This window comes from Furipterus horrens, unplaced genomic scaffold (assembly GCF_987537825.1).
Source record: "Furipterus horrens unplaced genomic scaffold, mFurHor1.1.pri manual_scaffold_2, whole genome shotgun sequence".
NCBI lineage: Eukaryota > Metazoa > Chordata > Mammalia > Chiroptera > Furipteridae > Furipterus > Furipterus horrens.
This window is the reverse complement of record NW_028327172.1, coordinates 103,918,606-103,935,574: the sequence shown is the minus strand read 5'-3', so window position 1 is coordinate 103,935,574 and position 16,969 is coordinate 103,918,606. Positions and strand designations below refer to the sequence as shown.

Below are 16,969 nucleotides of genomic sequence, written 5' to 3'. Positions count from 1 at the left end.
CGGAAGCAAACAAACATAGAAGCCTGTTAGGATGAGGAGACAGAGAAGTGTGGCCCCAAAGAGGGAACGGATCAAGGTTCCAATGGGAGACTAAGTGATGAGGAGACAGCCAATCTAACAGATGCAGAGTTCAAAACACTGGTCATAAAGATGCTCACAGGCTTGACAGATATGCTTAAGGATGGCAAACGCATAAGGGAAAAAGTGAAGCCTATGCTAAATGAAATGAAGGAAAATCCACACAAAACCAAGGGTGAAGGGAAGGAAACTAGAATTCAAATCAATGACTTGGAACATAAGGAATAAATAAGTAGTCAACCAGTACAGAATGAGGAAACAAGAATTGAAAAAAATGAGAAGCTAGGAACCTCTGGGACAACTTTAAATGTGCAAACATCTGAACCATAGGGGTCCCAGAAGAAGAGAAAGAGCAAGAAATTGAAAACTTATGTTAAAAAAAAAAAATGAAGGAAAACTTCTTAAATTTGGTGAAGGAAATAGACATACAAGTTCAAGAAGCACAGAGAGTCCCAAACAAGCTAGACCCAAAAAGAACCACACCAAGACACATCATAATTGAAATGCCAAAGGTGAAGATAAAGAGAGAATTTTAAAAGCAGCAAGAGAAAAGTAGAGAGTTACCTATAAAGGGGATCTATAAGACTATCAGCTGATATATCAAAAGAAACTTTGCAGGCAAGAAGGGAATGGCAAGAAGTATTCAATGTGATGGAAACCAAGGACCTACTGCCAAGATGACTCTATCCAGCAAAGCTATCATTTAGAATGCAAGGGCAAATAAAGTGCTTCCTTGTTTAAGAAAAAGAAGATCAAAACTATGAACATTAAAATGGCAACAAACTCACAACTATCAACAACTGAATCTAAAAAATAAAAACAACATCCAACTAAGCAAACCAGAATAGGAACAGAACCATAGGTGTGGGGATCATTTGGAGGGTTATCAGCTGCGAGGAGAAAGAGGGAGACATGAGGAAATGGTGCAGGGATTAAGAAGCATAATCGGTTGGTACAAAATAGACAGGGGGATGTTAAGAATAATATAGGAAAAGGTGAAGCCAAAGAACTTATATGCATGACCCATGGACATGAACTAAAGGGGGTGAGATTGCTGGAGGGAAGGGATACTGGGCAGAGGGGAACAAAGGGAAACAAATTTGGACTCCTGTAACAACATAACCAATGAAATATACTTTAAAAAAAAAGAAATAAAATAAAGCTACATTACTGCCCTGACTGGCATGGCATCATCTGGCAAAAGGCAAGGTCACTGATTTTATTCCAGGTCAGGGTACATGGCTGGTTTGTGGGCCAGGTCCCTGGTTGGGGGCATGTCAGAGGCAACTGATCAGTGTTTCTCTCTTTCTCCCTCCCTTCCCCTCTCTCTAAAAGTAAAGAAATAAAATCTTAAAAAAAAAAAAAAAGGTATAATTACTGAGCCTAATTATGTAAATAAGAGCATGGATTCTTATATTGTAGGTGTAAATTTTGGCTGTCTTATTTATTAACACTGTGAACTTTGTCAAGTTATCAAACTTCTCTGTGCCTCAGTATCCCCTCCTATAAAAGGAGGATAATAATAAGATGACTACTACACAACTATATGCCACAACTACTAATACTACAATTTACATTATTGTGCTAAACTGTAAGACAGATACTTTGTTTACTTACTCCCATATACACAATACCCAAAACAGTGCCCAACAGATAAGAAATTAAATAATTGTCTGAATAAATTTTTATGTGACAATCAATGTGATGTTTCATTTATTGTATTTATGCCTCATTATAACCTTACAAGGTAGATAAGAGATCTTGCAAAACACTCTGGAAAGGCAATAAAAACACTTTTAGTGATACTTTTCATGCCTGCTTCTGGGAAAAATACATTACCTCTCCATACCTATTTTTCTTATAAAATGAATGTATCCTTACCATTGGCTTTGGTTGATTCTGAAGTTGAAACAGCAGAGTTCCTGGAACTTGGGACCACTGGCCGACCATCTCTGTATTGTAAAAAAATGAAAGGCAATTGCAAATTACTTAAGATGTTTGCTTTAATATCCTCTGGCTATCTATTAGCCTCAGGAATTTTATTTTGGATGGGCTTAAAGGCACAACCTAAAGCTTAAGATAAAATTTTTATCAGTTTTCATCTATGTATTTTCTGAAAGGAGATATTCTTGATCCAAAAAAGATAAAGAATCATGTCTTTATATAATGTCTCTTTGGGTTTCAGTTTAACATATCACTTTATTTCACCTCTCATTTCAAAATTGGTAATATTCATGATCTAATAACTAGGTTATTTGTCACTCAGGTCATAGTTCAAAGATCACTAAGTTCTATGAACTTAAAGCTCTTGATACGTGTTTTACTTTTAAGATATTTGAAGTGAAAATCTAGACTATATATATATATATATATTTGAAGGATCATAAGAAGAAGAGTACCACCTAATGTGAAAAACAGTAAAAGAGATAGCACCTTGGAAACAGGATTAGCATGCAATCTTACTGTTGCTAGTACCTGAGAAAAAAGGGAGGTTGCCTAATGTACACAGTGGTGTGAGAGGCAATTCGCCATGGCCCCTAAGCATCCCTGCATATTCTTGCTGGGCATCCCAGAAATGCAAGGCTGTGACTACTTTTTATCTGGGCCCATTCTCAAGGATATGATCATAGTGAGCAAGCTTGAGGGGTGACACAATCTCTTTTCCCAAACAAAAAGCATGCTGTCTTCCAGATACTATAGTGCCAGGTTCCCAAGTTCTTAAAGTATTCCTCTCCTGTCATACAACCCACTGCATGTACAGGAATCCACTAGTCCCACATATGTCATCTCCATGGGACCCTGAGGACATATAGGACTGACACCAATACCATTTGTAATAAATATTTGTCTCTGATCCAGGGGTTTCATTTCTTCTACCAGTATGCAAGAAACAATAACTAGCTAACTTACTAGCTTGCAATTAAGCTAAAATCAAAGACCCTTTATAGTTCTGATACACAGATAATTACCATAAATACATGCCCCTCCATTATTGCTGCTCTGTGGACATTAAAGACAGCAGGTATATACTATAGTGGAGAGAGAGCTGGGAGAAGAACACAGGGGGAGGTAATTGTGACTACTACTACTATATCTTTAGTGACCACAGAAAAGATAAAAGTAGAAAGAAAAAGAAAATAATTTCAGAGCTAGGGTAAAGGGTGCTCTACTGATTTTGAGGCAAAAAACTTCAGCTAGATCAATGGTTAACAGAGATGCTAATTTTCACAAAAAAATTTTCCAGGTTGTTTGAACTCTTTCCTTCCCTACTAATTAACATTCAGCTACATCTATGAAAATAGCTTTATGCCAAATCTAATTTGTAGAAACATACATATTAGAACATCTGCTTAGGAATTACATTCAAGGAAAAACATACACAAACTGACTTAAAGGTTTTTTTAATTTTTTTATTCTATTTATTTTTATAGAAGGGGGAAGGGAGGGAGGCAGAGAGGGAGAGAAACATTGATGTGCGAGAGGAACATAGATCAATTGCCTCTCACACGCCCCTAACTGGGGACCTGGCCAGAAACCCAGGCATGTGCCCGGACTGGGAATTGAACCGGCTACCTTTTGGTTCACATGCCAGCACTCAATCCATTCAGCCACACCAGCCAAGGCTGACTTAAAGGTTTATAAAGAGCAAATAAGTTTATTATTGAATGATAAAATGAATAGTTTCTATATTTTGAAAGACACTCTGTAAAACTCACCATGTATTACAGATATAAATGTGCAGTTTCCGTTTATATAATATAAGCCTGTAATCTAGAAAGTCCGTATTTATGTACACTGTTGTAGCCCCCCTGCCCGCATGTGTACACTGTAATCCTTGGAAGCTGCTGCGAATATGGAATCTTACAAGGCAAAAGAGATTTTGCAGATGTGAGTAAATTAAAGATCTGGAGATGAGGTTAGTTTAGATTATCTGATTCGGCTCAGGTAATCACAGAGTTCCTTATAAATGAAAGAATGAGGCAGAAAGCCAGATAAAAAACTGTGAGGACAGAGCAGAGTGCAGTGATCGCTGGCTTTGCATATGGAAGCGGGCCCTGAGTCCAAATACAGGCAATCTCTAGAATGTAGAAAAGGCAAGGAAATGGATTATCTCCTCAGCCCTACAGAAGGAATGTGGCTTTGCCTTGATTTTCTGCCCACTGAGACCCATTTCCTATTTCTGACTTCCAGATCTATTAACACAATAAACTTCTGTTGTTTTAAGCTACTATATTTGTAGTAATTTGAAACTAATACATCCAGATTTTTCAATTTATTTCATTTTTGGGTGAAAGAAAACTTGCTATAGCATTTCTTATAAAGTAAAATTATTATGAGTTACACTGGATGTGATAATTCTAAGCCGCATTGGTTGTAGACATGAGGTTTAGTTAGGAACAACTGTCCCAACACTGAGAATGAGCCAAGACTGGCCTAGGCCAATCAATATATTCTTATCCCTTTGCTTCACTTCAGTGACTGGCCCTAATTTAGGTCTAAGACAATCAGCACACAGACCTTGCTTTACCACAGTGACTGCTGAGATTTTTGATTGAAGACTGCTCTGGATGGTGTAGTGTGGAGCTGTGAGGCATAAAACTGACACAGCCATGTGACTCTCATGAAGGAAACACACACACACACACAGAGGAGAGAATAAATGAAAACAGCAGAGAAACGGAGCCAGCAGCCCAATCAAATTTTACCTGCTGACTTCATCATCTTTTTAACCTTGTAAGACAGTAAATTATTTTTCTTGTTTAAAACCAAGTGGAGTGGTATTTTTTGTTACTTGCAACTAAAACCATCCTATCAAATGTTGCAACCACCCTATCAATAACTGCAAATATGATTCCAAACACCAATTGATTTAAAGTGCTCTGAGGATCTCTTTTGTCTATCAGGAAGTCTGATTAACTTTATTAAATCCTGCCAGTTTAGTCCGTGAATTACTAATTCAGTAATAATCCTTTGGACCGTCTTTCCCTTGGACCCTTCAGCTGCGAAGAGAGGGGGGGGTCTGCTGCATGGGCAACAGCAGACCCTCCATATCACCCTGCCCAGGCTCTGTAGCTTCAGCTCCACTGGAGAGGACACTCCAGCATCATCGCAAGATGTCGATTCAACACGGGAGGAGACAGATACCGTGTCACTCCCGAGTTGGACTGCACAACCATTCTCGGCGGTGCAGATAGACTCTTAAGAAGCTACACCATCGTCTCTCGAGACGGACGGCTGCCAACGAATAATCCTTTAAGGAGAACATAAGTAAAATCAACAGCCCGAAATGCGTAAGCATGCACAAACAAAACCCACAAATAATTGGGGAGTAGTACCTTGTCGCTTTTAACACCACTGAAGGAAGTGACATGTCTAAGGCTCTCTTAGCGTCTTCCAAGGTCATGCTTTGTGTGCTGACTCCATTCACATAGTGGATGATGTCTAAGAGCTGGAGATTACCCTCAATTGCTGCAACTGACCTGGGACTGATATCACTAATATATACCACTTGATAAAGGCTGTCGTGACCTCCAGATAAGGAAAAACCTTCAGGGAATAAAAAATATTTGTTTCCTTAGCCTTAAGAGTACTTATTTTTAATCCAGTCAAGAAAAATAACACTGCACAAAGCTTAAATTTGCATTACCCAGCTCCTCTTTGTTGCATGTTAGTGAAATGTCAGGTAGCAAGTGAGGCAGCACTGGCATCCTGGGTAATTCTAGAACTCGTCCGAGAACTAATCTGACTGTCTTGGGTGCAGCTCGGAGCAGATTCACTGTATCTGTGTGAGTCATGTTTGTAACATCTGTATCATTAACCTACAAAAATAAAAAGAGGGAAAAGGAAGATTATAATTTTTGGAACAGAGAAGTTGCCAAGAAAGTACAGTAATCCCCCTAACTTTTTCTAATGTGATATATATATTAGCCTGTAAAAGAATCAAAATAAAGAATGGTTTCTAATTTTTTATTGTTAATTCCCTGTACTTCGGAAATCATAAACACAACGATCAAGTAAAGTGAAATAATAATGTAAATACTTAACAAGTACATTATTATTTTGCTAGTATAGGAAATTTATCCTCATAGCAATTTAAGAAACTTTCTGTCCCTGAAACCCAAGATAGCTTGTTTAGTGCTTTAACTGAGATTAGAAGGACTTCCAAATTAAAAAGATAACTTTAAGCATTTCTCAAACTGTTCACTATATAAGGGCCTTTACTTTTAAGAGGTGGAGAAGGAAAACATAAACCAAACAGAAATAAAGTGTATATTAACTCAACCTTCTTGTTCTTCCTTCTCTAGCCCTGGCTTTCTCTTCAGCCACATTTGCACAAATGCATTCCATGTAATGTCTCACCTTTATGAGCCGGTCCCCAGGTTTTAGCCTTCCATCACTTTTGGCTGGATCCTGAATGACATCATGAACATAACAACCAACACTCTGATTGCCTTTCGTTACTGTAAAACCCAGGCTTCCTTTTTCTGATTTAATTAGGGTAATGACCAGTTCTACTTCCTAAGGGAAGAAAACAGTGATTCCTTTAGGATATCTATTCTGTCTACAGACAAACAAAATGATGACTATTATTTCCATTGAATAACAGAGGAGGAAACCCAGCCTTAAATGGCTACTTATTCAAATGAAGAAGCCAGGGTTATCCAACTCTAGATAGAATGCCCTCCAATGTAAAACTTGGGTTTAAATATAACATTATGTGTTGGTTGAGAGGCATCTTGAGACAGAACTTACTCCTGCTTCACTTCTTGTATTTTCAGGATAAACGAGGACACCTTAGTGGTTATACCGTGATCATTAAAGAATGTTTTTTGGAGAGAAGGGTCAGAAAATTCTTCATATATTTCTAAACAACCAAGATAGATGCCAAAAGCCACAAAAGAAAGTGTTTTTCTTTTTTTTTTTTTTAAATGAAGTCTTTGGATAATTAAATAACACAACTTCATATATTTAGTTGTATAAAAAACTGAAAAAAAACAAAACGATTTTAGCTGAGACATGAAGGCTGCTTACAGCTTACAGGGGTGATGACAGATTTCTAAGGAAATCATTAAAAGCCTATTTTCACTCTACTGCTGAGAATAAAACTGAAGATATAGATGCTACACACCACACACACACTTATGGGTAAACAAAGTATTTGGAACAATTAACTCCCAAATTTTCATGGTTTTTGGGTGGTGAGGTAATAGTTTTAATCTTCTTGTACTTTGTTTTCTAATTTCTTACAATAAATATTTATTACATGATAATACAAGCAGTATTAAAAAGACTGACTTTCAATCAATGTAAAGGATATTTTTTTGAAAATTTGACTTCCAAACTGAGTTTGTGTGGTTAGAAGTTCCAGAGCTATCAGCACAATGTGAAGAAGTACATTTGAACACACAAAAACAAGTGTGAAGGGGAAAAATCACATTTAATCTTGATTAAAAATTAAATAGGTAATTCATCAGAATTTTGCCAATAGCAGATATTCAATTAGGTGCTCTATTTATACTACTCCATTTAATCCTTACCACAATTGTATGAGGTTTCTAGCCCTATTTTATAACCCAAACTACTAAGACTCAGAAGAATTAAGTAATTTTTCCACAGGTATATACCAAATGGCAGGAAGTCAGTGCTGGAAACAGGATTTGCACCTAGATCTTTTTGCCTTTGCCCCAAATTCTCAGCAGAGAAACATATCAGACAGGTAATGTGTTAACTGGACATGAATATATAGGTACTCTAAAAAACAGTCTTTTCCTTAAAGGGAAATTGTGTGTGTACTGTGGAATTTTCTGTTTCTTTTTGGAATTTTCTTAATACAGAGGAAACAACTCACCAACTCTAAGTCTTCAAGGTGGTTTTCCACATCATTTTTCAAACATGTCAAGCTTTCTTGTCTAGTTGGTTTAGAAGTGTGATGTATATACTTATCTGCTAAATTAGTGGAAACAGATTCTGTTTCAGGTGGCCCAGGAGTCACATCCAGTGGTAAAGTGGAAGGAGGATTACTACAGAGACAAAGAAGCAAGACTTTTTTCAAATACATTTCAATGTCAATACTGTATAGGAAGCTTCTTCCTTAGAGAAATGTAGGTGCTGCTCCTGTTACTAACAACAACCAGTTGCTTTGAGTGCTATGCATTAAAATATTGATAATACCTGTGCTCGAGTCCCGGCTTATTGGGTATTTTCTGGGGATAGTAAAACATGGTACAAATGGTATCTTCTTGACTTTTGGTCACTTTATGTTGATTCTGTGCCAGTGAAACCACGTTGCTTGGAGTGCTCCAGCTCATATTTGGTATCTTTGCCGGAGCTTTCACTAAGTCGTCTTCTCCACTCCCACTGCTGTCACTGTAACTGTCTCTCCTGGATGAGGACGTGCATTGTTTCTTACTTTTGTCAGATGTTTCATTTTCATCTGAGCTGGTGCCTTGCCCCACACATGCAGGCTGAGAAGGACCTTTACTGTTGTTTGGAAGTACTTGTGCTGGAGAATGCAGTGGGGTCTGTAATGGACACATTTAAAGAGATGGGAATGTGACAAATTACATTAACTTTAGCTTTTTATGAGTATTTTCTGAGGTCCTTAAATATGCTTTGAAAACAACTGCATAAAACTGTATAATAATCCAACAGATGGCTATACTGTTAATTTATTTCAGAATTCTCCTAGGAGATAGAAATCTAGGAGAACTTCTTTGATGTAGATTTTCATTTGAGTTCCTCATTATTTCTTTGTAATTTTCTATATAATGGAAATAGAATTTTCTATAATCAGGACACAGGATGTTTTCAAACACCATGTTAAATATTTCTAGATTGCTTTCCAGAAAGATTCCATCGATTTATATACTCACTGAGAGTTCCACAAGTTCCCAGCTGGTGCCCCAAGTCAATGTAGTCTCTTAAAATGCTATTTATAATGCACCTTACAGAAATGTTACTTTCCTATTTATATTCTTCTAACACACCCCCTCTCTCTAATCCAAGATTGAAAGCTCCTGGGGCCAGACACTACTGCCTTTCATACCCAGGAGTCACGTTCACTGGTAATGGAACACTATTTTAAGTAGACAGGTCAAAAGCTGTCTTTCTCCATTTGCATTATTATTCATCTATGTGTGGATTCTTACCCCAGTATGCAATTTATAAATAACCATCAAAATAGATTTTGGATCCTTTAGCTATTCCTTGACATAAGAAACGGAAATGAACAACTATATTGCTTATTCTGTGATTTCAGCATAAAAAATAAAGGCAAAAAATCTTAAATAATTCTCATTTTTATCTAGCTCAAAGAGGATTACATTTCCCATTTTGGTTTAATGAAGAAATAAAAAAAAGGTTTTTTTAACCTTTATTTTATGTCTGTTTCTGCTTATGCTTAGAAAACAAATTTCTAAAATCCTAGAATCCTAGAATTCTAGAACTGGAAGGGAGAGAAGAGAAAGTGAATTAAATTGCTCTCTATTACAACTATAGAATGCACTCAGAGGTTAAGTGACAGACACAAGATAATACTCTTAGCTAAAGGAACTAGGATAAAACCCAAGCGATGATGCAATGATGAAATCACTATAGCTGAATTAATCACTCAAACGATATTCTATAAAAATATAAATTACTTTCACAGGTCTCACCAAAAGAGCAGGGTCGATTTCTGGTAGCACACCAGGTGGAGGTCTACAGAGAAGCAAGGATACTTCTGGAGATGTTCCTCTGAGAGTGGATATAACTTCCTGGGGGCACCATGAATGACAAATGAAGTTACAGTTAAACCACTATAACCAAATCATGCTGAAAGGCCAATCTATGTCACTATTCAAATGATACACTTCACATGCTGGGGCTCACCTGCTGAGACAGTCCTTTCAAAGAGGCTCCATTCACTTTCAAGATAACATCTCCCACATCAATTTTTCCACTTTCTGCTGCTGGCTGTCCAGGAAAGAGCTTTTTAACCCTTACTATGCTGGTATTCATTTGCTCAGATATAAGATTATCTTCTCGAGAAAAACTGAATCCTAGGCCTGAGCTATTTTTGAACAATTTTACCTCAAATGTGTTCTCTGCAATAAATAGATAGATAAATAAATAAATAAATAAATAAAATCTAGACTTTTAACATGCTTTGTATACATATGAACATACTTTTAGACACATTTTTAAAAGCCCATTTTCCCACCATATTTACAGCTTTATATATACTTATTTCACTCATTTCATAGTCAAATTATATTTCACACTTTCTTATCAATGAGAAACTAAACCTAATAAACTAAGCTGCATGAACTAACTGAACAGAAAAGAGGATTTTGAAATCAGGGTCCTGAAATGAAATTATACTGTAATCCCATGTGTTTTAAAAGACTAGAATAACACAAAAAGAAGAAAAAATACAGGAGAGGAGAAGAATAAGAGAAATTCATGTATACAATGGGAGAGAAATGGTAAGAGCAAAACAAATGTTAGAGAAGGACATGGGAAAGATGATATTCTAATGTTTTGGTACAGTGTACGTAACATAATCAAGTAAACTGAAATGACATTGTGATAAAATTCTCATTAACAAAAAAAATTTTTAAAACCAAAAACCAGAAAAGAATTTTTAAAAAGATATTTAAAGAAAGAATGATAGAATAAATAAAGAATATAGGGCAGTGAGATCAAGTGGGTATACTAATTTTACTTTCATTATCAGGAAAAATATAGGCTGGATTATTTTTTCTCCTTATTTTTGAGACTAATACAGAGTTGCTGACATTTGTATAATCAAATAAAAATTAAAAAAAGACAAACAATGACTATATATCACTACCATTATTTATAAAGTAAATGATATTTATGTCCCTGAAAAGGAGGATAAATGGAATCTGAGACTAATGGAAACTTGTATATTATGAACACATTTGAACTTAGGAAAATCTCTCTACTATATCATTGTTAATATTCTTATTTTACTACCAATTAGTGGTATGTCCAAAGGCTGTCAAAGTTTGTAAGAAAGACCAGTATCTGGGATCAGTTAGGTGAATTTCTGCTCAGGGTTAGCTTGACAAGTCCATAAAGTTAAATGGAACTATAGAAAATGTAAGAGTCAAGATTTCAATGTGTTTAAAATCATTTTCAGCAATTACTTGTATATTTTCTTATTTTTCCCTTACAAACATAACATGTTTCAGACATGACTTCATTATCCAAAGTCTTTCAGACTCTAAAAGCTGTGAATGTCTTTTAAAAAAATTCAGCGTAGTGCTGCATTAGATTATTTACACTTGACAAGAATAAGTTAAGGCATGCATTATGATCTAACACGCAAAACTCAAATTTTAAATAAGCCAAGAATAAGAGAAAGCTGAGACAACAGTGTCCCAAGGCCTGACCTTCAGTAACAAAGCTGTAATCTTTGACAGGAGTCATTTTCTTCATCTTTTTTTCTGGGACTTGCCCTTGGCCATCTGGATCTGGAAGGATGCACTGTGGGGTTATAGGGACATGTTCTTTGGATGCTGGAGACTGTCCCTTTTCTAACAACAGATGGACCAACTGGACAAATGAAAAAGCACTTCATTAAAACTAAAAAGCATTATAAGAAAGTAGGTAAGTTTTCAAGACTTTGTATAACGATGGTATAAAATTATTGTAAGTGAAAACCTGGTCTACCACAATATAGGTAGAAAAAAAAAAGAGGGACAAAGAAAGGAAGTAAAAATTTCAAAATCAAGTTTTTATTATTCTATGTATAAAAAGATAAGTGATTAAAAAGAAAAAAATTATAGAAATCCAAGATGACAGAGGAGTAAGTGGAAACTACACTAACTTCCTCCCAGAACCAATCTGTAATTACAACTAAATTGTAGCGAAATCATCCTGAATAACCAACTGAACACTAGCCGGAGAGAAGCCTTATAACTGACAGAAGGACCACTTCACCACAACATGACTGGTAAGAAGTGTGGAGGAGATGTGAGAGGGCTGGCTGGGCTCCCACAGGTGACAGCTGAAGTTCTGGGGGGATATTTCAGCAGCTTGGGGGTTCCCCCTGAGAAGTGCGGGAGTCTAAACACCAAATGGACTCCACGGCCTACAGCAACAGAGTTGGAAAGGAACCCCAAGCTATGAAAAGCAGCAGGGTTTCTGTCCAGCAGGGAAAAATGGCTAGAGACACAGACATCCTCTTAAAGGGCCAATGCAGAAGATTTCGTTTGCAGCCACTTACCCTGGGCTCAGAAGGAGGGAGGGCAGAGTGGACTAGAGATGTTTGAGGAGAGTCTGGGGCTGAGGGCTTTGGGGAAAGAACTGAAAGAATAGCTATCAGGATCTCTGTGCTGAGTCATTTCCTGCATTGCAGAAGCCATCTTTCTCAGGCAAAATACTCCCCTCCAAGTGGGATCAATCAGCCTGAGGGGAAGCAATAGCCCTATACCCAGGAATTACTCTGCCCTACTCTGTGCCACTTAAACTGATTACAGCTTGATTAGATTAAAAATTTATCAGCTTCATGGTCGATTAGTTTAACATCTAAGGCAGAAAATACAAAGAAGCAGCCAAAATGGGAAGATAAAGAAACAGACCTCCCAATGAAAAAACAAGAGAATTCTCCAGAAAAACTAGATGAAATGAGACAAGTAATTTATCAGCTAATTTAGAGTAATGATTATAAGGATATGCAACAGCATGAAAAAAGACATAAAAACCATAAAAAAGGACAAGTCAGAAATAAATAATGCAATATCTGAAATAAATAATATACTGCAAGGAATAAACAGAAGGTTAGATGAAGCAGAGGATCAAATCAGTGTTTCAGAAGACAAGGTAGAAAAAAACACAGGAAGAGCAGCTAAAAGAAAAAAATTTTTTAAATGAGGGGAGCTCAAGAAATATTTTGGAAAATGTGAAGCATAATAACATTCATATCATGGGAATTCCAGAAGGAGAAGACAGTGAGCAAGGGATCGAGAATCTATTTGAAGAAATAATTATGGAAATCTTCCCTAATCTGGTGAAGGAAAAAGATACACAAGTTCAGGAAGCTCAGAGTTCCCAAACAAGTTAGACTCAAAGAGGCCTACACTGAGACACATCCTAATTAAAATGACAAGGCTTAAAGACAAAGAGAAAACCTTAAAGGCCACAAAAAAGCAGGTAGTAACCTATAAGGGGGCACCAATTAGACTGGCATCTGATTTCTCAACAGAAACATTTCAGGCCAGAGGGAGTGGCTTGAAATATTAAGGTGATGAAAAGCAAGGACTTACAACCAGGTCTTTACACAGCAAGGCTATCATTTAAAATGAAAGGAGAAATACAGAGCTTCCCAGAAAAGAAAAAGCTAAAGGAGTTTGTTAACACCAAACCAGTAGTGCACCAAATGTTAAAGGGCTTGCTTGAAGAAGAAAAAGAGAAAGGAAAAAAAAAGAAAAAAACAGTCTAACAATAAAATGGCAATACATATGTATCTATCAATAATCACCTTAAATGTAAATGGCTTAAATACTCTGACCAAAAGATACAGGGTAGTTGAATAGATAAGAAAACAAGACCCATATATATGCTGCCTCAAAGAGACTAATCTCAGATTGAAATATACACATAGACTAAAAGTAAAGGGTGGGAAAAAGGTATTTCATGCAAATGGAAAAGAAAAAAAGCTATCTTAGCTTTATATCCAACAAAATAAGACTTTAAAACCAACACTATAGTAAGAGACAAAGAAGGACACTACATAATGATAAAGGGAATAATCCCACAAGAGAATATAACTCTATGAATATTTATGCACCCAACATAGGAGCACCTAAATATGTAAAGCAAATCTTGATGGACATAAAGGAAGAGCAGACAGAAATACACCGTACTGACTTCAATGAATAGATCTTCCAGGCAGAAAAATCAATAAGGAGATAGTGGCAATATATGACACACTTGATCATATGGATTTAATTGATATTTTCAGAGCTTTTCACCACAAAGCAGCAGAATATACATACTTTTCAAGTGCACATAGAACGTTTTCTAGGATAGACCACATGTTAGGATGCAAAACAACTCTCAATAAATTTAAAAAGATTAAAATCATATAAAGCATCTTCTCTGACCACAATGCTATGAAACTGGACATCAATCACAAGAACACTGAAAAACAAGCAAAGGCAGGAAAGCTAAATAGTATGTAATTAAACAATGAATGGGTCAACAACAAGATCAAGGAAGAGATCAAAAGATACCTTGAAACAAATGAAAATTGGACACAACAACCCCAAATCTGCTGGACTCCGGCAAAGCAATACTAAAAGGAAAATTCTTAGCTTTACAGGCCTATCTCAAAACACAAGAAAAAGCTCAAATAAACAATCTAGCTTCACACTTAAAGGAACTTAAAAGACAACAACAAAAAAAGCCCAAAGTGTGTAGAATGAAGGAAATAATAGAGATCAGAGCAGAAATAAACAAAATAGAGTCTAAAAGAATGATACAAAATATTAATGAATCCAAGAGTTGGTTCTTTTAAAAAATAAGATTGACAAACCCTTAACCAGACTCATCAAGAAAATAAGAGAAAGGACCCAAACAAATAAAATCAGGAATGGAAGAGGAGAAATAACAACTGACTCCAAAGAAATATAAGGATTGTAAGAAAATATTGCAATAAATTATATACCCACAAACTGGACAACATAAACAAAATGGATAAACTCCTAGAAACATACAATCCTCCAAAAATAAATCAGGAAGAATCAGAGAATCTGAATACACAGATTAAACCTAATGAAATTAAAGCGGTAATCCAAAATATCCCAACAAACAGAAGTCCTGGACCAGATGGCTTCACAAGTGAATTTTACCAATCATTCTGAGAAGTACTAACAACCTTCTTTCTCAAAGTATTTCATAAAATTCAAGAGGAGGAAAAGCTCCCAAACTCATTTTATGAAGCCAGCATTATCCTAACCCCAAAACCAAATAAAAATACTACAAAGAAAGAAAATTATAGTCCAATATCCCTGATGGACATAGATGCTAAAATCATCAACAAAAATATTAGCAAACTGAATACAGCAATGCATCAAAAAGATCAACACCATGATCAAGTATTTATTCCAGGAATGCAAAGTGGTACAGCATTCACAAATCAATAAAATGATGTATCACATGAACAAAATGAAGGATAGATGCAGAAAAAGCATTTGATAAAATCCAGCACATTTTTAGGATAAAAACTCTCAGCAAAGTGAGAATAGCAGGAACATACCTAAATATAATAAAGACCATATATGACAAACCCACTGCCAGCATCATATTTAATGAGCAAAAACTACAAGGTTTCCCCTTAAGATCGAGAACAAGACAGGGATGTTCACTTTCACCTCTCTTATTTAACATAGTACTGCAAGTCCTAGCCACAGCAATCAGAAAAAAAGAAGAAATAAAAGGGATCCAAATTGGAAAGGAGGATGTAAAACTGTCTTTATTTGCAGATGACATGATACTGTACATAGAGAACTCCAAAGATTCCACCGAGAAACTACAAGAAATGATAAATAAATTCAGCAGAGTAGCAGGATACAACATTAAATTCCAGAAATCAGTTTCATTCTTATATGCTAATAATGAACTAAAAGAAAGGGAAATTAAGAAAATAATCCCATTCACAGTTGCTTCAAAAAGAATAAAGTACCTAGGAATAAACATAACCAAGGATTTAAAAGACCTATACATGGGAAATTATAAGACACTGATGAAAGAAACTGAAGAAGATACAAATAAGTGGAAGCTCAAACCATGTTCATTGATAGGAAGAATCAACATCATTAAAATATCCAAACTACCCAAAGCAATCTACAGATTTAACGCAATTCCTATCAAGATTCCAATGACATATTTCACAGAAGTAGAACAAATATTTTGAAAATTTACATGGAACCACAAAAGGCCCTGCATAGCAACAGCGATTCTTAGAAAGAAGAACGAAGTTGGAGGAATCACGCTACCTAATATTAAAATATACCACAAGGCCACAGTAATTAAAACTGCCTAGTACTGGCATAAAAACAGACACATTGATCAATAAAACAGAATAGAGAGACCAGAAATAAACCCACACCTTTATAGTCAATAAATAGTCAACAGAGGAAGCAAGCACATATAATGGGCTAAAGATAATTTATTCAATAAATGGTGTTGAGAAAATTGGACAGATGACATGCAGAAAAATGAAACTAGACCACCTTCTTACACCACACACAAGAATAAATTCAAAATGGATCAAAGACTTAAATGTTAGAACTGAAACCATAAAAATCCTAGAAGAAAACATAGACTGCAAAACCTTGGGCATTGTTTACAGCGAGTTTTTATTGGATATAACTCCCCAGGCAAGGGAAACAAAAAAGAAAAAAAATAAACAAATGGGACTACATCAAATCAAAAAGTTTTTGCACAGCAAAGGAAACCATCAACAAAATAAAAAGACAACCCTCAGAATGGGAGACTATCCACCGATACATCTAATAAGGGGTTAATATCCAAAATTTACAAAACCCAACAACAAAAAGGAACAAACAACCCAATTTTAAAAAAACGGGCAAAGGTCCTGCATAGACACTTCTCCAAAGAGGACATACAGATGGCCAATAGACATATGAAAAGATGCTCAACATCACTAATCACCAGAGAAAGGCAAATTAAAACCACAATGAGATACCATCTCATACCTGTCAGAAAAGCTATCATCAATAAATCAACAAACAAGTGCTGGTGAGGATGTAGAGAAAGGGGAATCCTTTTGCACTACTGGTGGGAATGCTGACTGGTGCAGCCACTGTGGAAAGCAGTGTGGAGATATCTCAAAAAATTAAAAATGGATCTGCCTTTG

At 36.0% G+C, this 16,969-nt stretch overlaps 1 protein-coding gene across 1 annotated transcript in view; it reads right to left on the bottom strand.

The window, feature by feature from the left end:
• PTPN13 (protein tyrosine phosphatase non-receptor type 13) overlaps window positions 1–16,969 on the bottom strand; it is a 168,840-nt gene that overhangs the window by 34,342 nt on the left and 117,529 nt on the right. The window contains exons 27-35 of the mRNA XM_090266264.1: window positions 11,478–11,640; window positions 9,949–10,163; window positions 9,735–9,833; window positions 8,251–8,600; window positions 7,928–8,099; window positions 6,439–6,597; window positions 5,726–5,897; window positions 5,415–5,625; window positions 1,960–2,030 (exon numbers count right to left, since the gene is read on the bottom strand). Coding sequence (XP_090122390.1) covers window positions 1,960–2,030; window positions 5,415–5,625; window positions 5,726–5,897; window positions 6,439–6,597; window positions 7,928–8,099; window positions 8,251–8,600; window positions 9,735–9,833; window positions 9,949–10,163; window positions 11,478–11,640 — 1,612 coding nt within the window. The remainder of the gene's footprint in view (window positions 1–1,959; window positions 2,031–5,414; window positions 5,626–5,725; window positions 5,898–6,438; window positions 6,598–7,927; window positions 8,100–8,250; window positions 8,601–9,734; window positions 9,834–9,948; window positions 10,164–11,477; window positions 11,641–16,969) is intronic.